The following is a 22969-nucleotide window of genomic DNA, read 5'->3' as shown; positions in this document are numbered from 1 at the left end:
CATTTGGGGAGTGCTACTTCATGTGTGTGGTATTTCAAAGCTCCATTCCCACTGCCTCCCCACAAAAGCTTCCAGTGGTTTTACAGGAGCTCACAAAGCGCTACCACCCTCATCTCCCACCGGGGGACACCGCTCCCTGGCACCTGAGCTCCAGTTGTCTCCAATGGGGCCCTCCCCAGCCACAGGACCATGGCACATGCTGTTTCGCTTTAGGCAGGTTACCAGTACTTCACTGAGCCAAACCCTTTCGTTCCCCCAATTAACACTGAACCTTCGTACTACTCAGTGCATTCATCACTGTAATTCCCTCTATCGTAGCCACAGGTGCTTCTCCTTCCAGGCCCTCATCATGTTACCTGGTGGGTTATCATTGTACATCCACTTGTAGGGATCCTTTAACAATTGTCTTAGCACACACACTAAACCAGCGGTCCTCAAACTTTTTAAACAGGGGGCCAGTTCACTGTCCCTCAGACCATTGGAGGGCCGGATTATAGTTTAAAATGTAACTCTCTATCTCTCTTCCTTCCTCTCTGTAAAAAATCAATAAAAATATATTAAAAAAAAACTATGAACAAATTCCTATGCACACTGCACATATCTTATTTTGAAAAAAACAAAACAGGAACAAATACAATATTTGTATTTGCATGTGGCCCATGGGCCGTAGTTTGAGGACCCCTGCACTAAATTGTTGGCTCTACAAAGGCAGGAACCAAGGTCTGAGTCAAGTTTTTATCACAATACTAGAGGCCTGGTGCACGAGATTCATGCACTGGGGGGGGGGGGGGTTCCCCTCAGCCCAGCCTGCGCCCTCTTGCAGGCTGGGACTCCTGGGGGGTGGGGAGGATGTCTGCCTGCCTGCCTGCCGGCTGGTAGACATCCCTCTCACAGTCCAGGACCCCCTCGCTCCTTACCGCCTGCCTGCAGTGGAGGCAGGAGAAGCTCCAGCCACCATCTTTGGGCTTGCCAGCTTTGAGCCCCGCTTCTGGCTGAGCGGTGCTCCCCCTGTGGGAGCCACTGACCACCAGGGGGCAGCTCCTGCATTGAGCGTTTACCCCTGGTGGTCAGTGTGCATCCTAAGGACAGGTCATTCCTCTGTTCAGTTGATTTGCATATTGGGGTTTTATTATATAGGATTCCCAGTGTCTGCACAGCACTTGGTGCAACAGAGAGAAAACAGAAGTTCCTGCCTTGACTCTTTCCACTACGTAACTCTTCTTGAGCAACATTTACAAAATCCTTTATTCATTTATTTAGCAAATTCACTGCAAACCCCTCTTCTGGGTAAGGCTCGTCAGTAGAAGCTCAGAAAGCTGAGATTTTTCAAAGGCATAGATGCTGCCCAGAGAGCTACACTGAACATAAGTATAGCACAAGCGGAACCTGGCAAGCTCCCTCCGAAAGGACGGAGAAAGGTGCCGGAGATGGGCGGGGGGGGGGGGGGGGGCGGGGGCGGCGGGGGTAGGGGGGAGTGCAGGAGGGGCTGAAAGCTTCTGGCTAACGTGATGAGGCGAAAGATTTCCCATTAGGGAAACGGAGGCTCAGAGTAGGTGGGTATCAAAGGCCAACACCTGGCGGCTGCGAGGACCAAGTCACCTCTCAGAAAGGCACTCAAACCGACCACCCAGACCAGACCGTCTCAGCTGCTGGGGAGCCCAGGGCTGCGAGCCACCAGGGAGCACACACCTCCCTCTCGGGACCTCGCCGCGCTGAGCTGCACGCTGGGCGAACCGCTGGTGTTTATTGTGACGCGTTGCCCGGAGGACAGGAGAATCCATTCCAAGGACGCGGCGGGGGACACGCGGAGACTTCGAATCCTCATCGAGCAACGCGCGGAAAGACTTAGGAGTGGGTTGGGATACGGGTGATTCAACCAATTAAGTAATCTCTTAAGTTTTAATAAGCTTTATTGTATAAATAAACTTTAATATAATTAATTACAATAAGACTTCTGCTTTCCGCCCTATTGTCTATCCTCCGGGAGCTGTGGCATGGTACACCCCTTGACGTGTGCCGCGGGGCGTGCTGGGAGTTGTAGTCCGCCTTCCCAGGCCCCGCCCCTCGATGACGACACTTCCAGACCAGCCTCCTGAGCCCCTGGGCGGACGTCAGCGCCTCTGCACAGCCACGTCGCCGACATGGTGAGTACCTCTGCTCGCCACCGACCCCGCGTCTCCCCCTGGGACTTCGGTGGCCGCCACGCCTGCGGCTCCGCAGCCATGAAAGGAGCTAGTCCCGCCGGGGCCCACGATGGCAGCTGCGGACTCCGTGGCTCGGGCCGCCCCGTTCCTGCCCTCGGCCTCCCCGCTGGGGTTGGAGGGACCTCGCCCCGCACGGGCCTTGATCCCCCAGCGCGGCCGCGTTTGGACACGCGCTTCCTGCGCCTCCTCCTTGCGAATGCATTTTTGAGGACCACGGATTATTCGGCGCTTTTGAAGGTTTTGAAGAAGGATTGGATCTTGGAAAGATGAATAACTTTCTTCAAACACTCTCAGTAACCGTGACGTGACACTTCCGGTTTCCCTCGCGTGCAGTGGCTCCTCCAGGTCCTGCAGCCCCTGCCCTGCAGGAGGTGGTGTCCTCCTGGGACACTTCCTTTACACCCGTGCTTGCTCCCAGATTTGCGTCTCCAGCTTAGACCTTTGTTCCGGGTTACTATTATTCTGTCCACCGACTGTAGCCCCGCATGGATAGATAGCTCATGTATTTCCATCTCAGCGAGTTCAAAACTGACGGATTTCCACCGCACCTCGCCCCACCCCTGCTCTTCCTCCAGCGACCCCACCTCAGTTACTTGTGCCACCGTCCACCCTGCCCTGCACCCAAAAGCCTGGACGTCATCCTTGGCATCTCCCTTTTCTCAGCTCCCGAACCTCTGATCCGTAATCAGGCTCTGTGGAGCCCACATCCGTGGCTGTCAGTTCTCACCCTGGACTCTTGCCGTCCTTGTCCTTGTCACCATCCTCTTACCACCCGCCTGGTCTCTGACCTGGTCGTCTACGCAGGCCTTCCCCAACCCGGTTCCACACCCCTACCCCCCACCCCCATCTTTCCTTTGGAATTGCTCATACTCATGCCTGCCCATCCTTCAGATCTCAGCGTCAATAATATTTCTTCAGAGGTGTAGGGTGAGTCTGCAGCGGTTCTCAACCTGTGGGTCGCGACCCCTTTGGGGGTCGAACGACCCTTTCACAGGGGTCGCCTAAGACCATCGGAAAACACACATGTCATTACATATTGTTTTTGTGATGAATCACTATGCTTCAATTATGTTCAGTCTGTAACAAAGAAATTGGGGGTCACCACAACATGAGGAACTGTATTAAAGGGTCGCGGCATCAGGAAGGTTGAGAACCACTGGTAGTGCTTTCACATGTGACCGTTCATGGAACCTTCACAGCCATCCTATGAAGTTGTAGATTTTTCCCATTTTTCAGAAGAGTACAGAAGACTTGAGTCGTTAGTTAAATTGTGCAAAATCATACAGTAAGTCACTGAGTTAAATTTGCTCAAGCCTGTCTTTTTAACTTTTATCTCCTTCCGTGCCTTTCACTGTCATTCAATATTTTTTTGCTCAGATGGGTACATTGTATTTTGTATGATGGTATTGTTCCTTATTTAACAAGCTTCTTATTGATAGCTATTTAGGTGGGGGTTTTTTTTTTGGGGGGGGGGAGGGAGCATTGCTGTGATGAACAAGAGTATGATAAGTGGACAACATTGAAGCTAAATTTGTATTGAACTTTCTTGATTATTTTCTTAGACTACATTCCCAAAAGTAGAATGGGGGTAAAGGTTATGACTTTTCAACAGGTTACAGTTTATGAAATAAATAAATTTGCTCTTTTAAAAGTGTGACAAGAGATTTGTAAATGACAAGATTAGTGATGGCACTTACTTCATATTCTGAGGGTCGGAGTTAATATGTGTCCAATCATTTAGCACCGTGTCGTTTACCTTTTTAAGAGCTCGGTGAATGTTTGTACTTTATTCATTTATCTCAAAATAGGATTCTTACTATGTAGTGAGGCTCGTCAGCCTGTTTGGGAAATATTTGAGACTCTGATGAACTCTTTGAAACCTCTTCCCAGAGGCTCTCCTCCTCCTCTCCCCCCAACAAAGTGGTTCATGTCATTTGTCGTAAGTCTTCAACTACCTCAACTCAGCATATGGACCCAAATTAAGAACTGCTAACAGATTCCACTTTACACGTGCTTTTTCCCCTTTATAAGTTGCAAGTATTTTCCTATGCTCTGAAATATTCTTCTAAAGTAGGATTTTTTCATGGCTATATAATACTCATAGTTATTTAACCCTGCCTGCCATTGTTGACATTTAGGTTAACATCCTTATACCTGAATCTTTGTTTTGCAGATTTCCTTAGACTAAATTTCTAAATGCAGGCTCACTACTCCAAGAATGTGAATAGAAGGCTTTTGGTTCTTATTGCCACATTGACTTATGGAGAGTTCTACAGTCCATACTCCCACCATTAATGATGTCTTAGTTTTCTGTCATCATCTTGACCACCAAGTATTATTATGTTAAGTCAAATGTTTTTGTGCCTTTCTTAAACTCGGTCTTTACCATTGGTGTTTTCGTGTCATTGTTAAACCCATGGTTGACTATAATTTAGAAATGTGGTCTTACAGCACTCGATACTAGCCGAGCTATCTGCATCCTAGCCTTGTGCCAAAGGCTTGTGATGTGCTGTGATAACTGGGTTGAAGAAGTGCAATATTAAAACAAAAGCCGTGAGTCTTTAAGCCCAGTGTGTAAAGACACACTCTGAGTTATAACTCAGTGGCACAACTGGAAAAAGAAAAAGGAAAGAAGTAGAAATACGTCCTAAAGCAGAGGTCCTCAGCTTTTTCACGTGAGAATCGCTGGTGCGGGGGAGCTTTTAAGTATTCTTATGCCTAGACCCTCCCCAGACCAATTAATCCGTTTAAGTTCCTCAAGTGATTCTAGTGTGGGACAAAAGTTGAGAACCCCTGCTTCAGAATTTAGGGTGTTTTGTTTTCTTCATAAAACGAAGAATTCACGAAATGATTCGCAAAGACGAGGTTAATTAACGCCTTAACCTAAATTCAGATTTGCATTTATATAAGGATGAGTTTGTTTTGTTTCACAATGGAACTTTTGCTTCATTTGTCTCAGGTGGTTTCAGAGACTATGGATATACTCTTCAGAATCCGAGGAGGCCTTGATCTAGCTTTTCAGCTAGCTACTGCTAATGGTAGGTCAGCCAAAAAGCTCTCCTTTTTTACTATAAAAATTGATAATGAACTAGACTGAGATTCTCACCAGTTTCCACATGAAACTGTGCGGGAGGTAGGATGAATTGAACAAGACCATGGAGTTAGTAAGTTATATAACTTAGATTTAAACTTAGACAATGTGTTCCAACACCACCACCAATGGGACTCCTCTGTACAAATTCAAAAAAGATGAACTTAATAGATGAATCTTAACACTGTTGTGCTGAGTGAAAGAAGCCAGACACAAAAGGCCACGTAATACATGATTCTGCTATATGAAGTGTCCAAAATAGACAAACCTATAAAGACAAGAAATAGATTAGCGAGCGATTGCCGACAGTAAGTCTAGGGGGAATGAGGAACGACTGCTGATAGGTACAGTTTCTTCTGGGGTCATCAGAATCCTGTGCAATTAGTGACGGTTGTAAAACCTTGTGAATACACTAAAAGCAACTGAATTGTACTCATTCTAGGAACAAATCTTATGGCCAGTGAATTTTATCTCAGTTTTTCCGAAAGAAAGGCAAAAATTTTGTATAATTATTGAATCTGGGGAATGGACATTTGGGAGCCAATTTGGCTTCTATTTTTGTGTGTTTGGAAGCATTCGGGTTGAAAAGTGTTAAACTTTTCTCATCAACTTCTACTTCTATTCTTTTAACTTAGACATTTTTATCCAGAAGGCACTAAAACATGTGTTGAGTGACCTGTCCGCCAGGCTGTCTTCAAATGCACTGGTGTTCAGAATCCGCCACAGCTCGGTGTATGTGTGGCCTAACAGTGACATGAACACCATCCCAGGAGAGCTGACAGATAGCTCTGCTTGTAAGACCTTACTGCGCTTCATCCAGTGAGTATGTCTGAAGATTGCTAGAAATGTTTCCAAAATGTCATTTCATACGCTAAACATCTTTGTGTGTGAAAAATTTAGATTTGAACAGGAAGAAGATACAACACGAAAATTCATGAGGAAGAAAGACAAAAAGTTATCCGATGTGGTAAGCAAATCACCTGCCTTCCTAGTGGTAAAAATTTTAAATCCTTGAATTTGGAGTTGAGATCTTAGAAATTATTTACTCCATCTCTCTTAGTTGTTATAGATCAGATTACTGAGGTCCAAAAAGATAAATGACATGCCAGACATTATATCTCTTTTTTCATATCTAAACTTTGGTTCCATTACAATACTTATCTTAAGCTTTTTTGAATGTTTTCTTTATTCCCACAAAAATAAAACAGCTTGAGTACATTTATAAGTTATTTAAAGATAAATAAAAAGGAATCCTTCTGAAACATGACAGTAACACATTATTACCATGTGAGATACTAAATGATTTACTTTTCTTCATACTGTTCTTAGTTCTGTTGATTTTTGAACCAATACTATTGAGTACCTGCCTGCCGTGTGCTACAAACTTTGCCCGATATTGGAGATTTAAAAAAATGAAGCTACTTCTGCAAGGCAATAAGTTGTGTGAAATTAATTTGACTCTAGTATTTTTCCAGGCCAGTAGAGGAAAATAGGTGGATGTGAGGTTGGAGAGGTGGGCCGGGCACACTTCAGGAGAAGATAAACTAAACTAGTAGCTAAGGTAATAAGAGAGGAGGGAAAGAATACACAAAATATTTGGGGGATAAAATGGATTACACTTGGAAACTAATTGGATATGGGATGACCATTTCTTGCTTGAGTAAAAATGGAAGTTGAGGTTGGTTTGGGCCATGTTTCAGATACCAGTGAGGTGTCCACAGGAGCTGTTGGTGTTACCAATCTGAAGTATACACAAAAATCACGGGCTGTAAATAATTCCTTGAGACATACCAATATTTGGAGCTGGACATTTTGAGGAGTACTGGTCAGCTATTTTGTAGTCTGTTTTACTCTTCCTCCTGATTAAATGCAGGTTGTGCATTGTTGGTGGGACTACCACAGAGGTAAGATTGTGGTGCATCGGATTGAAAGAGGCATGTGCTACCCTCGTGTTGGTGATAGCTTCGATCACTTAATGTGGTATCTGCCACTTTTCTCCTCTGTGAGGGCACTATCTTTTCCCTTATAATTAGGAAGTAACTCGTGAGAAGGCAATTCAAGACTATGTATAGATCCTCTTCCTCGTCAAATGCTACCTCTTCTAGCATCAACTGATCATTTTTGCCAGAATCCAACATTAAGCTGATAGTTGCCAAGTGGCGCTTTTCCTGTCATTTCATATCTAAAGTAATGTCATATTTATTAGGTGACAGGAAGACTGTGAGGAGAGCTTTTCCTTATTTATGTGTTATCTGCACAGAAGCATGGATTCTTATTCAATGCAATGAGCTATAATCTGTTACTGTTGTCAGTTATTTGAGGCTCGCAGTTTCCAAGATTTGGCCAATAGAAACTTCTTCAAGCGAGCATCAGAGGTTTTTGACACTTTTTTTCTGAACTTCCTACCTTCTTCCACAAGCTGTTCAGGCATATCATGTACTCTCCCTGATCCAACTCAGGAGTCAGCCATTCCTCCAAGGAGCGTACACATGTACAAATCCATACTATTCATATACACACATACACTCATACTTATCTATGTAAATCATGTCTATACCTCCAGTTCTGTTTCAGCCTCACACAGTTCCTAACCTTTTCCCTGTGAGAAACCTGGCTTCCAATAGCCTCAGTATTTTTCTATATTTGTTCAATATACAAAAAGTATTTTCAGAATTCGTCTTCCATGCCAGTCAGAACCAATCCTGGTAATAGAATTCAATATTTGTTTATAGTTCTCCATGTCTTTAGAGCAGGGGTCTATCGTTTAAAAGTTCCTTCAGTGTGTGCTTATTGTATCTTATTCATTGGTTTTTTGTTTTGTTTTTAACTAAGCCTAGAGAATAATATAATGAACCCTGGTGAACCTACACCAGCTCTCATGTCTACCAGCACACAGTCAGTCTGATTTCATCCTCACTCCCCACTCACTGGCCACATCTCCTCAGGTTATTTTGAAGCAGAGAATAATTTTTGTTAAGATTTGAGCTTTTAAACTTACTATAGCTTTGGTCCTTAAAAAGTCCTTTTGCTTAATCCTTTTATATTTAGTGTTCACTGTGCTATAAGCTGACTATTACTGTTTATCTTTATAGCATCAAGTAGTAAACATAGATCTCATGCTGGAAATGTCAACCTCTCAGACCGCCGTAACCCCCGTCATTGAAAGAGAAATCGGAGAACACCACTATGTGACCATGACGTTGCCGGTTGATGCAGTCTTACCTGTTGCCCCTGAAGCAGCATGGGGAAAGTAGGTATTGCAGAGTTCTACTGCCCCGTGTCAGTGAGGACCCTGCCCCAAGCAACAGAGTCCACTTTTAAGTATCGTGTAGGCATTTCCAGGGTGGTGGTTGTAGTTTTTTTATTATGATTACTCCCTGTTTTTTAGTAAGAGTCACCTAGTAATTAAATATTTGGAGGAAGTAGGGTGGTCTGCAACACCTAGTATAAGGTTTTCTCTTTATCTACACAGAAGAAACAGAGTTTATTTAACCATTCATAAATTAGACATCCTTTATTTTTTAAAAAAAAATATATTTTATTGATTTTTTACAGAGAGGAAGGGAGAGGGATAGAGAGTTGGAAACATCCACGAGAGAGAAACATCGATCAGCTGCCTCCTGCACACCCCCTACTGGGGATGTGCCCACAACCAAGGTACATGCTCTTGACCGGAACGGAACCTGGGACCCTTCAGTCCGCAGGCCGACACTCTAGCCACTGAGCCAAACTGGTCAGGGCAAGTTAGACTTCCTTTAATTAACCTGGCCCAATCAAGTGGGGGTTTTTTGTACTTCATTAGGGTTACATTAACTCCACGCTCATTTATCATTTATCAGAGCCACTATAACTTCTGTATATTTTCCCCCACAGAGTTCGTAAACTTCTAGTGGATGCAATTCATAATCAGCTAACTGATATGGAAAAGTGCATTTTGAAATACATGAAAGGAACATCCATTGTGGTCCCTGAACCACTGCACTTTTTATTGCCGGGGAGAAAAAATCTTGTAACAATTTCATACCCATCGGGAATTCCAGATGGGCAGCTGCAGGCCTACAGAGAGGTGAGACCAAGCCATGTACTCTTAGAAAAAATAAGGCTGCCATCCATTTCATAGTTAATTACATATTTCTAATAAACGGAAATTATTTTACGATTTAATTTTAAAGTGTGGAGACCTACTATTAGTTTTATGTATTATTTCATTTCTGTTCTCATGGAACTTGTTTTTTAAGTATTTTGAGTGAAAAAATACTTAAAACCCATATGTACTGGAAACCCGTATGTAACATTTGAGTTTTATATGCTCAGTGTGGTTCATATGTTCTATGAAATTATTAGTTTTCCATAATGAAATGAAGAATTGAAATTTGCTTCCACCCTTAGAGAAGCTGATGAGTATTAATAAATTCCTTTCCCTTTCATTCCTTTCAGGTTTGTGAGCGAGAGATTACAGTTAGGGGCGGGCAGTTAGGATTCATGCTAATCCTAGTTAGGAGTTACAGTAATGCTCCACCCCTCCTCCACGCCCCAGGCTGCTTTGGGTTTTAGTAGAGGCCTTTGAAGAAAATATGATCAGCACTCAAAGCAATGAGGTTACTGACAAAATGACTGGTTTTAGAGAACGTATTTTTTATGTGTGGCCTTGTCCGGCCGCATCAGAGTCTCTTCCTGAGATGCCCTCTCATGCCCCTGAGAAGAGGTATGATATTGGAACCCTCTGTACACCTCTGGCCTAGATGAAGTGCTATGTAGAGGCAGTAGCCCCGTGAGCTAATGATCCCCTTCAAACTGCTAGAGTACACAGAAGATATGAAAGAGAAAATGCCCAGCTTTTCAAAGTAACTACTACCTATTGTTATACTATCGGGAACATTTTTGCATTTTGAACATGTGTATTTTTATTTCAGTGCCATATTGGTTGGTTTTGTACCGCCAATTTCTACTCTGAAATTTAATCACTACCTCTTCTACCTGTTAAGTACTCTATGCATGATTTTTTTAAATAATTATATCATTGTTAGTTATAATTTACTCAAGGCTGTTTCAAAACCAGTCTTTATCCTGGATGTATTTTAACAGACTGTGTTATCACAGATAGTTCATTCTAAATGATCTCAGTTCTCTCACACTTAACAAATTATTTTCATTTTTCTGTGTTCCCTTTCAGTTTCTGCCTGCTTATACAGATAAGCAAAAATAAATCCTGTTTGGTTTTAGTTTGTTCTCACACTCTGACCTTAGTGAATTAAATCATGAGTGTATTTGATAACTTTCACAACTGATATATAATTTTCTGTTTTATATCTTTAGTTTGAGTTTATTGACTAGAAATCTAAATCGTTTAACTGTTTTTCTTTTTTCCCTATTGATTCTGGCTTCCTTTAGGAGTTACACGATCTCTTCAGTCTGCCTCATGACAGACCTTACTTCAAAAGGTCTAATGCTTATCACTTTCCAGATGAACCATACCAAGATGGTTACATTAGAAATCCACACGCTTACCTCAGTCCACCCAACATGGAGTCTGGCATGGTGAGTTTAGTAATTACTTATGGGAGTCAGCTGATCACCAGCGTCATTCGTTTTTTGTACCTAGTGGAATTTGTAAGGATTGATTCACAATGTATGTCACCCCTAAAACATAATTTATCATCCATTTCTTTTAATAATCAAGTGCTTAAGATAGCAGTAATTCACAGTGGTCTAAAAGGGTTAGGAATAGCTAGCATGGACCACATTTCTCTTACTAAAATTCCATTCCCCGACTTCATTATAGGCTTGTCCAATTTTACTTTCGTTCTGAACCTGAGAAAGCATGCTAATTAAGGGCATATTCTACCCAAACCACGCTGTAACAGAAGTCTAATAAGACCCTACAGTGTTTTTCTGTGCAGTATGTACCTGCTTGCAAAGGGTAGATCGTCACTGAAGGTTGCTGAAATAAGGAGCGAGGCGAAGGTTCCCTTTAAGGATGCATGTAGGCCGATTGGAAAAGATCTTGTGACATCAGGATAGGAATGTTTGCACAGCTGGCCTCTTAGCACAGAGCCGCTGCCTCAGTCTCAGGCCTACATGGACGCCGTGGTGGCCTCTCTGCTGCTCTGTCTGCTGTTGATCCCGACTGGCCTGTGCCTTCTCTCCGCTCTGCCTTTTCTCAGCCTCAGAGCTTCTGTTTCCTCATTGTTGCTGCTTATGTGTAGCTTTTCCTACTTCCTTGTCGCTGCTCACTGTATGCATGTTTCAGCTTCAGGCCCTGTTCCTTTCTGCCCGATTCACTCTGTGCCTTCAGATTCCCACGGCAGGAACTCGATTGGCCATCTTGTTGTGGCATTTATTCATACCTGCTGAGTCTCCAGGTGCTCTGTAAGGAAATCTCAAGAAGTAAAGATGAATATATGACCCTGTGTCTACCCTCAAGGAATTAGGGGCCCACTGCTAGGCCTGGCCAGCAGAGTGCACTTGGGACAGCAGTTCCACCTGCTTCCCATAGAGACTCGGCTGGACACTCACACTCACTTACATACAAATGCATCTTTAGTCAGCATGTCAGTGATCTAAGTGATTTCATTTATTGTGTTTATATAGAAAGTCTTAAGACACTTATTTCTAGTTAAAAGTCTTACTCTCTGAGGCATAAAATCACAGAAGAGGAAATACAAAACTTGGAGTCAAACAGTACCTCTTGATGGTTTTCTAGATTACCATATAACGTTCCCTCCCTCTCAGGCTCTATTCTTTTTATGTAGGTTTATGTGGTCCAGGGCCTGTACGGTTATCACCATTACATGCAGGATCGGATGGATGACAACGGCTGGGGCTGTGCCTATCGATCGCTGCAGACCATCTGTTCTTGGTTCAAACACCAGGGATACACAGAAAGGTCCATTCCGACACACAGAGAAATCCAGCAGGTACAGAACACGCTGCTTTCCATGATGACACGTGTACATTTCAGTAGCCCTTATTATATTACCATTAATTATCATTTACTCAGAGTACAGACTGATTTCTGTTCTGAAGGAAAAACGTGTCCTGCTAATCAGGGAAAAGGCCCTACATGTAATCTTAATAGCTGTCTTGTATATGGATTTTTTTGTATTTTCAATACAAAAAGGCTCTAGTTGATGCCGGGGACAAACCAGCAACATTTGTGGGATCACGGCAGTGGATTGGGTCTATCGAGGTACAGCTGGTCCTGAACCAACTGATTGGCGTAACTTCAAAAATACTGTTTGTCAGGTAAGGACACGCTAAGACAGTAAAGACATCATTTCAAAGCGAGATTGTCATTTTATTAAAATAACAGAAAAATTATATCTTTCCCCCACATTTGTTTTCACTCCTGTCTCTTCCTCCACATTGTCTGATTACTCTGTAAATCTCTTTTTTAACCCTAATTTTTTTTTTATTTAATCTTCAGAAGACTTTGGAGTTTATGATGTACAATACACACTTATATGGTTGAGGCCTAATTTTAGCCAAGAAGAGAAAAACTTGGATATATGTCAACTTCCAGTGTAGTTAAAGAAAATCAAGTTTTTTATGCTCAAGTTTTTAAAGTCTTGAAAAGAAAAAAGCAAACGTTGATCTACGACTGACCTTCTTGTTTACCTCTTGCACTTTTTCTTCTTAAGATGTTAATAAACTAATTATTTGTCAGAATAAAATATTTCACTTTTTCCAGTATAGCTTAGTCATAATTCCAACATTAAGCTTATGAGCAAATCTAAATTAAATACTATTGATTTCTTTTTTTAAAATATATTTTTATTGCCGAAACCGGTTTGGCTCAGTGGATAGAGCGTCGGCCTGCGGACTGAAAGGTCCCTGGTTCGATTCCGATCAAGGGCATGTACCTGGGTTGCGGGCATATCCCCAGTAGGGGATGTGCAGGAGGCAGCTGATCAATGTTTCTCTCTCATTGATGTTTCTAACTCTCTATCTCTCTCCCTTCCTCTCTGTAAAAAATCAATAAAATATATTTTAAAAAAATAAAATAAAATAAATATATATATTTTTATTGATTTCAGAGAGGAAGGGAGAGGTAGAAGTAGAAACATCAATGATGAAAGGGAATCATTGATTGGCTGTCTCTTGCACGCCCCCTACTGGGGGACCAAGCCCACAACCCGGGCATGTGCCCTCGACTGGAATCAAACCTGGGACCCTTCACAGGCCAACACTCTATCACTGAGCCAGACCAGCCAGGGCAATACTATTGATTTCTGGGACAATAATTAACTTCCTCCTTTTGTGAGCTTATGTTTTAAATACATTTTCTATTATGACGACCTTATAAATAGAGTAACTTTATCCTTATTTAGCCAAGTACTTTAATACATCTGGTTTCACTATTGCAGTCTGGACTGGCTGTGGAAATCAGTGCCAACGGCCCTAACCAGTTTGGCTCAGTGGATAGAGCATCGGCCTGCGGACTCAAGGGTCCCAGGTTCGATTCCGGTCAAGGGCATGTACCTTGGTTGCGGGCACATCCCCAGTAGGAGGTGTGCAGGAGGCAGCTGATCGATGTTTCTCTCTCATGGATGTTTCTAACTCTCTATCCCTCTCCCTTCCTCTCTGTAAAAAATCAATAAAATATGTTTTTTTAAAAATAAATCAGTGCCAACAAATAAATGATAGGTTAAGTAGTGAAGTATATGCTGATTAAAAGTTAAAAAGTGGGCGTTTTGGCGCATTAAAACATTATGCGTTCCTTACTAGGCAAGAGCGAAGGTTTACCACCACCTGACACCTCAATTCTAAAAAGAAGTCTCCATCTTTCTCTTTGTCTTCTCAACAGTACAAATTGTATAGAACATTGTAACATTCCCTAAAAACATTATGTTGTTGCCCTGGCCTGGTAGCTCAGTTGGTTAAAGCATTGTCACGATACACTAAGGTTCTGGGTTCCATCCCTGGTCAGGGCACATATAAGAAACAACTATGAATGTATAAATAAGTGGCACAACAAATTGATGTTTCTCTCTCTCTCTCTCTCTCCATTCCCCTCTAAAATCAATTCAAAAAATAAAAATGACATGTTGTGCTTGAAAACATTTTTTGCCTTTCACACTGGCTTCACAGACATTGTCTGTCTTGGTCCTGGACTCTCCTGTCCTGTAGACAGGGCAGGTATTATGGTCCCAATTTACAGACGAGGAAATACAGACGCAGAGTCTGACAGCATGAAGACAAGAACCCGGGACTTAAAACTGGTTCTTCTGAAATAAATCCACCCGTAAGAGCCCCCTGGGTATCCAGGTGACCACTTTCAATCTCATGTGAAAAACCCAGACCTCCTTTGTGCAGTTCCAGGTAGTCTTGCTTCTTTCCTGGCGTATCTAATGGCCTTAAATATTTAGAAAGGTTATATTGCTTTAACTTGCTCAGTCAGTTCCTTACCACTTAACTGCATTTAAAATCATATGGGTGGGTTTTGTGTATGTGTGGGTTTTAATGCTTTTATTGATTTCAGAGAGAGGAAGGGAAAGGGATAGACACAGGAACATCCATGAGAGTGAACTATCAGTTGGCTGCCTCCTGCACGCCCCTTACCGGGGATCAAGCCCTCACCGGGAATCGAACTGGTGACTTATAGATTCATGAGTTGACGCTCAACCACTGAGCCACACAGGCTGAGCTGTATGGTTTTGTTTTTTTAAACAAGAAAGAAAGCAAAAATGGTCCCACTGATATGACCTTAGTGTCAGAAATGATTCATCTAATAGAAAACGGTTTCTTTCCAGCCAGGGTTCGGAAATGGCCTCTCAGGGACGGGCACTGGCCAATCACTTCCAGAGTGAAGGAACTCCAGTGATGATCGGTACGAGCTTGGGACACCCTGGGCTCTTAGGTGGCGTGGAGAAAAGTAAAACTTACCATTAGTATAAATGTTTAATGTCACCTAAAATCAGTCATTTTAAACCATTTTAAAATTAGCTTTTACACCATACACTTTGACCTCCAAATTCCTTTGGAAATTTTTAAATGTGCAAGATAGAAGGAACGTTATAGAAAAGGTTATAATAACCAGACGAAAATGCTAAGAAGATAAATGATAAAGGTGTGCCTATAGTTAAAGAGTTGAAAGTAGCATGAAAAAGAGGCATGAGCATCATAAGTCACAGGTCTGTCACTAACGTGGCCGGCGGTGTTCCATGACTGCAGATTGCTTAATCTCTCTGGGCTTTATGTGTAAAATAAGAGTATTGGATTCGTTGATCTAAAGATTCATATTCTATGAGAAACAAGCTGGCTCCTGTGGTGGCAGAGGAAAGCTCAAACAGGTGTGTGTAGGAAATGGAGGAAGGCAGATTTCAGCAGAATATCAGAAAGAACTGAATGAGTGGATGGCTGTCTCCTTGGAGACAGCACGCCCTCTGCAGAGTGGACCACAGCAGTGACTGTGTCTCTGGTGGGAGGAGTTTAGACCCTCTATAGCCCTTTCTAAATCCAGTTCAGGTAATTCCATGGATATGGCAGTGTGACTATAAACCTTCTGATTATAGATATGATTGAATCTTTATCTTGAAGATGTAATTTTATCTTTTCAGAGTATATTTGACATTGTGGTCTTTTACAATGTAGACTAGAAAATTTTAATGCTGTTAGGTAAATTCATAGGCAAAGCAATCTTTTAAAATCGAAAAGGAAGTTGAGGTTAATGTATGCTTCTCATATTTCATATTTCCTCTTCTCTAGGGGGAGGAGTTTTGGCCCACACGATACTGGGAGTTGCATGGAATGAGATTACAGGGCAGATAAAATTTCTGATTTTAGATCCACATTATACAGGCGCTGAAGATCTGCAGGTTATTTTGGAAAAGGTAAGTATCTATTTAACACAAATTTAGATCCAAGACAAAGAAACCAGAGCCAAAGGACAGTGAAGTGGCTGTTAGCAGAAGGGCGGGTAATAAACCGAGGCAGCGACCCTCATTATAAGGAGGCACCTAGGGCTGTGGTGAGTGACTGTCTCTCTAGATAGGGAGGATAAGAGGGAAATAAGTAAATTGCAGAAGAAACCATTTGGGTTAGGGTTATAAAAATGTTCTCAGTTATTGAACTTAATAATGGAGCACAAAGCTCATGAATGTATTCCTTTGGAGATTTTTCAGCTTTGCACAAACAAATGTATTGAGGTCTATCAATGCCTTGAAGTAGGAGAGTAAAGTATAAAACCTTTATAATTTTAGAATTAACCAACAATAGCTAAGCAGTACGCTGGACATTGTGGAGGCTTGACTACTTTTAAGCTATTTACATATAACTTAATCTCATGCTATAGAGGATTTGAACAGAAAAATAGGTTTGCTCTATTAAGCTTTCCTGCTTGACATTCCCGGCCAGTCCCCTCAGAGGAAATCACGGCTCCCCTCTCCACTCCCATCAGTCTCTGGTTTTGACACCCTCTCTACCCTGGTCCTTAAAAAAAAAAATCGAGCCTGGTTACCTGGAGAAGGCCTACATGTGTGAAGGATCACAAAAAGATTAGAGATAGTATAAGCCTTCTTTCCTATTTATCATTAAGAACACAGATTTTAGGACATTAAAATTATTAGAGGAAGTTTTGCTAAAAATAATAGATAATAAAAAGAAGCTTATATATGGCAACATGTCTCAAAACAAATTTAAAAAAAAAATATTCTTATTGATTTCAGAGAGGAAGGGAGGAGAAACATCAGTGATGAGAGATTCATTGATTGGCTGCCTCCTGCACGCTCCCTACTAGGAATCGAGCCTGCAACCAAGACATGTGCCCTGACCGGGAATCGAACCATAGCCTCCTGGTTCATAGGTTGATGCTCAGCCACTGAGCCACAACAGCCAGGCCACAAACCAAATTTAACAGCTGGGAGCAGGGGCAGTAGGACTGATTAGGGGGGAGGGTTTTTTTAATGTTTTACTTTCCTGTCCTTTGAATTTTTATAATGTGTATCTTATTTTTTGCAATCAGAAAAAGAAAAACTAAAGATCATCTCTAACTCACCTCTCTGGTCTCCACACTAAGGGATCAGCTACGACACTCTCTTTTGGAGGAGGTCTGCACTTTGACTTTAGGCCCCTGACAGTACCTGCAGCCTCCGAGTTAGGTAGGGTAAGGAGCAAGACCAGGCGGGTCCTGCACTCAGTGGTATTTTAAGAGTCCTAGCTAGCCTCCTACAAGTATTGAGCAAACAAAGCATTTCATTTCATGATCATACAACACAGACGAGTTGTTAGCTGGGTCTTTAAGGAAATAAATCAATGGCCCTAGAAGAAATTTGATAAATTTTATATTCACAATGAGATTTTGTTTGAAAGTAATTTTCTCTGCTGGAGAAAAGGATGAATGCTGACATGAAGAATGCAAAGTGGAAATGATTACAGCCTGAGGAAAATGAATGCCACTCAAAGGGCAAGCTGAGATTTCTCACGACCGTATTTCCTCATAGCTATGACGCCTCTGCATGGTACATAGCAGTCTTGTATGGACTGCTAAGGCAAACAGGCTGCCACTTAAACAGTCCCATGCCACTATCTGCCAGGATGGCAGAACTGTACATCTTAGCATCAATAAAATGTGGAATTTGGAGCAATAGGTACCATAGGAAGTGTTTCTTAATGATTTCTGATTAAATACAGTATAATTAAACTTTTTTATTCTATCTGAAAGGGACCCAAATAAATTACTTCTCTATACTTTATACAAATTTGGATCTTTGGCTGAAACCGGTTTGGCTCAGTGGATAGAGCGTCGGCCTGCGGACTGAAGGGTCCCAGGTTCGATTCCGGTCAAGGGCATGTACCTGAGTTGCGGGCATATCCCCAGTGGGAGATGTGCAGGAGGCAGCTGATCGATGTTTCTCTCTCATCGATGTTTCTAACTCTCTGTCTCTCTCCCTTCCTCTCTGTAAAAAATTAATAAAATATATTAAAAAAAAAAATTTGGATCTTTGAATTATATAGGTACTTAAAGAATCTTATTCCAAGTTCCTAATGGAGCAGGATGGTAATGGAGCAGGATGGTAAAATTTTACAATTTTGGTCCTATAGTCTTGTAACTTTGTAAAACATCTTCCTTTCCCTTTTCCCAATCTAGGGCTGGTGTGGATGGAAAGGTCCAGACTTCTGGAATAAGGATGCGTACTATAACTTATGTCTTCCTCAGCGACCAAGCATTATTTAAAACGAGGCCCGGTGCGTGAAATTCGTGTACTCAGGGGCGGGTCCCCTCAGCCCGGCCTGTGCCCTCTTGCAGTCTGGGAGCCCCATGATTGATTGCCCCAAAGAGGTAGACCCCGCACAACCAGCGGGGCTCCAAGGTGGATCGCCCCCGCAGAAGGAAGCCCCGCCCACCCACTGCAGCCCACTGGTCGGTGGCCTGGTGCTCCTTCTGTGGGTGACCAATCGCATTGCACCTGCCTTAGCTGGCCTGGCGCCAGTGGGTGTCATAGTGTGGTCGTCTGGACGGTCGTTCTGCTGTTCAGCCATTCGGTCGATTTGCATATTACACTTTTATTGTTATAGATATCTTGGACTCAAAGACTGTAGTAAAGTTTATTATAAATTTGTTAATAAAAAATAAGTTTAATTTTCAAATAAATTCTGGGTGTAGTTTGATGGTTTAACCTTGATTTTTTCCTAAAGGTTATAAATACTACACACAAAAAAGAATTTAGTCTATAGACATTCCTTTAAAAACTTAATAGACAAAGTATGCACAACCACAATATTGTAGGCATGTAAATACATGCATTCATAAATGTTATCTTCACTTAGAAGAAAGTTCTCCTCCTTCTTAGAAGGAGTTTAGACACCTGATGAGCGGAAACCATGGCTTGTAGCTGAGCAGTAGATCTGCCCGAAGTGAAGGCCTCTTCACACCTCCTCATAACCAAGTCATCTGTTGTTAAAAAACATGTTAACATTAAAATCTTTTTTAACAGGTTATCTCCCCAACCTTCTACTATGCAGGACAATCTTTGGTTTCTAGAATCTACCAGTAGTTACTATAACCGATCTTAAAATGTGTTAATGAGAATGAAAGACATACTAGAATAAGACTGCCGATATTTAAATGAAACAATAACTTCTGTGCCAAATAAGAGATCCTTGAGGAAGGAAGAAAGAAGAAACTGAGTTCTTACCAACACTTCCTTTTCCCACTTGTATTTTCTGCACTCCCAAAACTCCGTTTCTGCCTGAGCACCGGAACACAGTGACCTCTATTGGACCGTTCACTTGGGTTTTCTGTCTGCATACGTTTAATTGCCGTAAGGAACTTGGCACATTCTGGAAATCCACATGACCAAGCAAGATCTTCAGCTGTTTGCCCATTCTTATTACATAAACTGAATTTAAAATAAAGATCGAGTTAAATAAAGCTTAACAATTGTTTAGCCTTTTTAAAATATATATCTTTCTAACAAAGGAGCTTTGGGCTCATACAAATGTTGGCTGCAGAATAGAGGAGGTAGAGGAAGCACAGACAAATTCCATTTGTGTTCACTGTGGTGTCCTCAGTGGCGAGCAGAGTCCAGCACAGAGTGGGCATTTCAACTTTGAATGAATGAAAGAGTATTCTGTGTTCAATACAGTGGATAAGTACCCAAGAAAGTCAATGTGAACTTGTATAGAATGGATTTCCCTAAACCAAAACTAAGGTGTAATTCTGCCACCTCTGATGGCTCAGGATCCACTCTTCACTTCTTCAAAGTGAATAGTATCAGACATTAACAGCCTCAGTTAACATTTAAATGATAACACTAAATTATCCATCAGACAGGCATCCTTCTTAAAAGCGCATGTAATTAAGCTTCAGAAGTCTGAGTCATTTAATCCAATTTAAAGCCACCAAGTTTAACACTTACTCAATTTGGGCATCACTGGCTACAAGCAGGCTAAGGCATTCCAGGCTTCCAACTTTCGCTGCCTTGTGGAGCGGAGCTTCTCCAAACACATCCTTAAATATAAGACAACACATTTTAGTTTCTCTCCAAAATACTTTCTTTGGAAGTTGGTGGGTGAAGTTTATTGTTTAAGGAACCTATGTGAGGAACCTAGTTGGACCTGCATGGTACTGGGCTGAATTTTTTAATTCAAGTATTTTTTTAATAAGGTTCTCTTGGTATGTTATTAAATACAAAGCTTTCATTAGTAAAAATGTGTGCAGTCACAGCACATACACTAAAATTTAAGTGACTAAAAAAGAGTTCTATGGAAGTAAAAAAAAATGGCAATTTAAAATTCACCATACTTCAATATTCAATGGAAGATGTAGACTACCATAAAAAAGTTATGTACAGCCCCAGCTAGTTGGCTCGGTAGCCGGCAGACTGAAAGGTCCCAGGTCAGGATTCCAAACCCCACCTGCAGGAGGCAACCAAATGGGTGTGTCTCTCACATCAATGTTTCTGTCTCTCCCCGCCTCTTCCACTCTAAAACTCAAAGGAAAAAATATCCCCAGGTGAGGAATAACAAAGAAAAAGTTATGTAGAAAATTATAAGTTGTGAGCCTGCCTCACAAATAGTTCAGTTGCTATACTGAGACTTTTCATTGGGTAACACAGTGTTCCTTTTGAAACTGCAAACCTGTATGTGCTGTCCAATGCAGTAGCCAGTAGGCATTTATATGGCTAAGGAGCACTTGTAATGTGGCTTGCCTGAATTGAAGTGCGCTGTAAATATAAATGCACACCAGATTGAAAAGACATACGAAAAGAAAATGTAAAATATCTAGCAGTAATGTTTTATACTGAGATGATAATATTGTGGATAAATGGGTTTAAATTACAAAATTAATTTCATGTTTCGTTTTACTCCATTATTGTGGCTACTACAAAAATTTTAATTACATTCGTGTCTCGTGTATTTCTCTATTGGACATCGCTACGTAGACATGTTTCTAACAACTGAATACCCTGGCGACTAAGAAATGTTTGCGCGGGTTTGGGGTGGGGCGGAGGGTGGCGCACAGTAACAGTCAGTTACTTAGTTACCTGCTGGTTGAGGTCCGCGCCGGTCTGCAGCTGCCAGAGAAGAAACCAAGCCCGGCCGCCACCTGCGGCCAAGTGGACAGGCGACTGCTCGCAGGGATCCGGGGGTGCGTTGACCGAGGCCCCGGCCTCCAGCAGGTGCGTCAGATTCTCCACCTGCGGGAAGAGAGCAGCTCCAGCACCCGTCTTGCCTCTGTCCAGCCCTCCTGGGGCTGAAAACCTCCCAACTCTGCAGAGGCAGCGCCCAGTGGCCACTCCACAGTCACCCTCGCCAGCGCTCCCAAGACAGACATCTGGAAGCTTCAGCCTGCGGGACAAAAAGGTTCCGAGTCTCACCTCTGAGTTGCAATCAAACAACAGCATTTTCCGCCTGAAGCAGAGGACAGGAGTCGTTGGGCGTGCAGGGCGGCGAGGCACTCGCGGCAGACTGGCAGGTAAGTGTGCAAAAGCCGCCCAAGTGCGGGAGAATTTAAAGTCGGCGGGACGAGGGGGGCCGGCCCCCGCCGCCGCGCCCCAGCTGCCTAACCCTTGGCTGCACCGCCCGTCCCAGCCCCGCGGCCGCAGCACGTACACAAACACTGGCACGTGCAAGCCAGGACCCGGCGCAGCTGCCTAGGCGGAGGGAGGAGGGGGAGGAAGCGGCGAGGGCCCGCCAGCCGATTGGCCCCCATCTGGGGGCGGGGCCCTAGGCTGCCGCGCGGAGCCCAGTGCGCGTGCGCCGTGGCGGGCGGCGTCGGGGCGGCCGGGGTTCCGCAGTGTCCATGCGGCGCGCCGGTCTGGGCACGTCTCACGCGGGCGCGGCCCGCCCTTGGTCCCAGCGGAGAAGTGGGAGTCGCAGGGAGCTTGTGGTGGCTGCTGTCGCGCACGTAGCCAGGAAGCGGGGAGCCACACGCAGCCCCGCCTGTGCGAGCCGCCCCGCGTGGGGCTGGCGCCGCGCCCTCGCCCCCAGCGCCGGAGGAAGGATTGAGTTCCTTCTGCTTAAGTTCAGAATCGCCCCCTCGGTCCCCCACGCCCCGGACAGGAAGGATAAGCGGGGGTGGGGGTGGGGGGTAATGTGGCCTAAGGGGGTGGGTTTTCCGCAGGATTTCCCTACCCACCCCCCAAATTAGGTGATTTCTCAGGCCCGACCCCTGGCCTTGCTGGGGTCCTGTGCCAGGAGCCTGCCATTGGGGCGTGGCCCCTCCCGGCGGCAGGTCTCAGCCGCTGGGCTGGTCCCCTGGGCAGATGCCGCGTCCCGCTGTTGGGCTGGAGCCCGCGGGCTGGCGGGGAAGGGGCGGGACGAGCTCGCCCCGACGGCGGGGACAGGTCCTGGGGAAGCGGGGGCCGGGCCGGAGGGTTATGGCAATGGGCTCCCCGCGGGCAGCGCCCACGTAGGTCTCGGCTGATCCCAGGGAGGAGGGGGCTGGGGACCTGGCTCTCCGGAAACTCTTTTTTTTTTTTATATATATTTTTTTATCCGGAAACTCTTTATACTTAAATTTATAAACAAATCATTAGCTTAAGTCATTCCTTTTTTTTTTTTTAAACTTAAGAAACGGACTTCCTGACTTCAAACTGTAGCCATTGAGCGCATATAGAATCTCTTACATTTGCGCTCAATGTGAAATGGATTATCTTTTCCTAAGCACGTTCTGTTTTCAGAGTCATCTCGCTAAAAACTAAAGCTCCAGCCAGCCGTCTGTTTCCTCTCC

At 43.5% G+C, this 22969-nt stretch overlaps 2 protein-coding genes across 4 annotated transcripts; one reads left to right on the top strand and one right to left on the bottom strand.

The window, feature by feature from the left end:
• The first annotated feature begins 2107 nt into the window (after nucleotides 1-2107).
• Nucleotides 2108-19670, top strand: UFSP2 (UFM1 specific peptidase 2). 2 transcript variants are annotated; one of them, XM_081084105.1, is made up of 13 exons: nucleotides 2108-2144; nucleotides 5164-5242; nucleotides 5931-6114; nucleotides 6196-6262; nucleotides 8388-8545; nucleotides 9169-9361; nucleotides 10687-10833; nucleotides 12048-12212; nucleotides 12416-12540; nucleotides 15048-15124; nucleotides 16003-16127; nucleotides 18383-18480; nucleotides 19230-19670. In XM_081084105.1, the coding sequence occupies exons 1-12, from the start codon at nucleotides 2142-2144 to the stop codon at nucleotides 18467-18469; spliced, it is 1410 nt and encodes a 469-aa protein (XP_080940231.1). In that variant the 5' UTR covers nucleotides 2108-2141; the 3' UTR covers nucleotides 18470-18480; nucleotides 19230-19670. The 2 variants fall into 2 exon arrangements, with proteins under 2 accessions (XP_080940231.1, XP_080940230.1); XM_081084104.1 differs by lacking the exon at nucleotides 19230-19670 and having other exon boundaries at nucleotides 2119-2144; nucleotides 18383-18902.
• Nucleotides 18827-22093, bottom strand: ANKRD37 (ankyrin repeat domain 37; the record flags this gene model as incomplete). Of its 2 annotated transcripts, XM_081084115.1 has the most annotated exons (5): nucleotides 21615-22093; nucleotides 21282-21434; nucleotides 20154-20245; nucleotides 19431-19634; nucleotides 18827-19186 (listed from the first exon to the last, which is right to left on the bottom strand). In XM_081084115.1, coding segments are annotated over exons 1-5 (477 nt in total). In that variant the 5' UTR covers nucleotides 21642-22093. The 2 variants fall into 2 exon arrangements, with proteins under 2 accessions (XP_080940241.1, XP_080940240.1); XM_081084114.1 differs by lacking the exon at nucleotides 18827-19186 and having other exon boundaries at nucleotides 19427-19634; nucleotides 21615-21709.
• Between the last annotated feature and the right edge of the window lie 876 nt (nucleotides 22094-22969).

Source organism: Myotis nattereri, assembly GCF_964212035.1.
Source record: "Myotis nattereri genome assembly, chromosome: 2".
NCBI classification, from domain to species: Eukaryota; Metazoa; Chordata; class Mammalia; order Chiroptera; family Vespertilionidae; genus Myotis; species Myotis nattereri.
Note: the sequence above shows the minus strand (reverse complement) of the source record. Positions and strands in the feature narration are given on the sequence as shown.

Coding starts and splice junctions, on each gene's coding strand:
- UFSP2 (XM_081084105.1), top strand. Junction 10,834..12,047: donor CCAACATGGAGTCTGGCATG/GTGAGTTTAGTA, acceptor CTTTTTATGTAG/GTTTATGTGGTCCAGGGCCT. Junction 12,213..12,415: donor CACACAGAGAAATCCAGCAG/GTACAGAACACG, acceptor CAATACAAAAAG/GCTCTAGTTGATGCCGGGGA.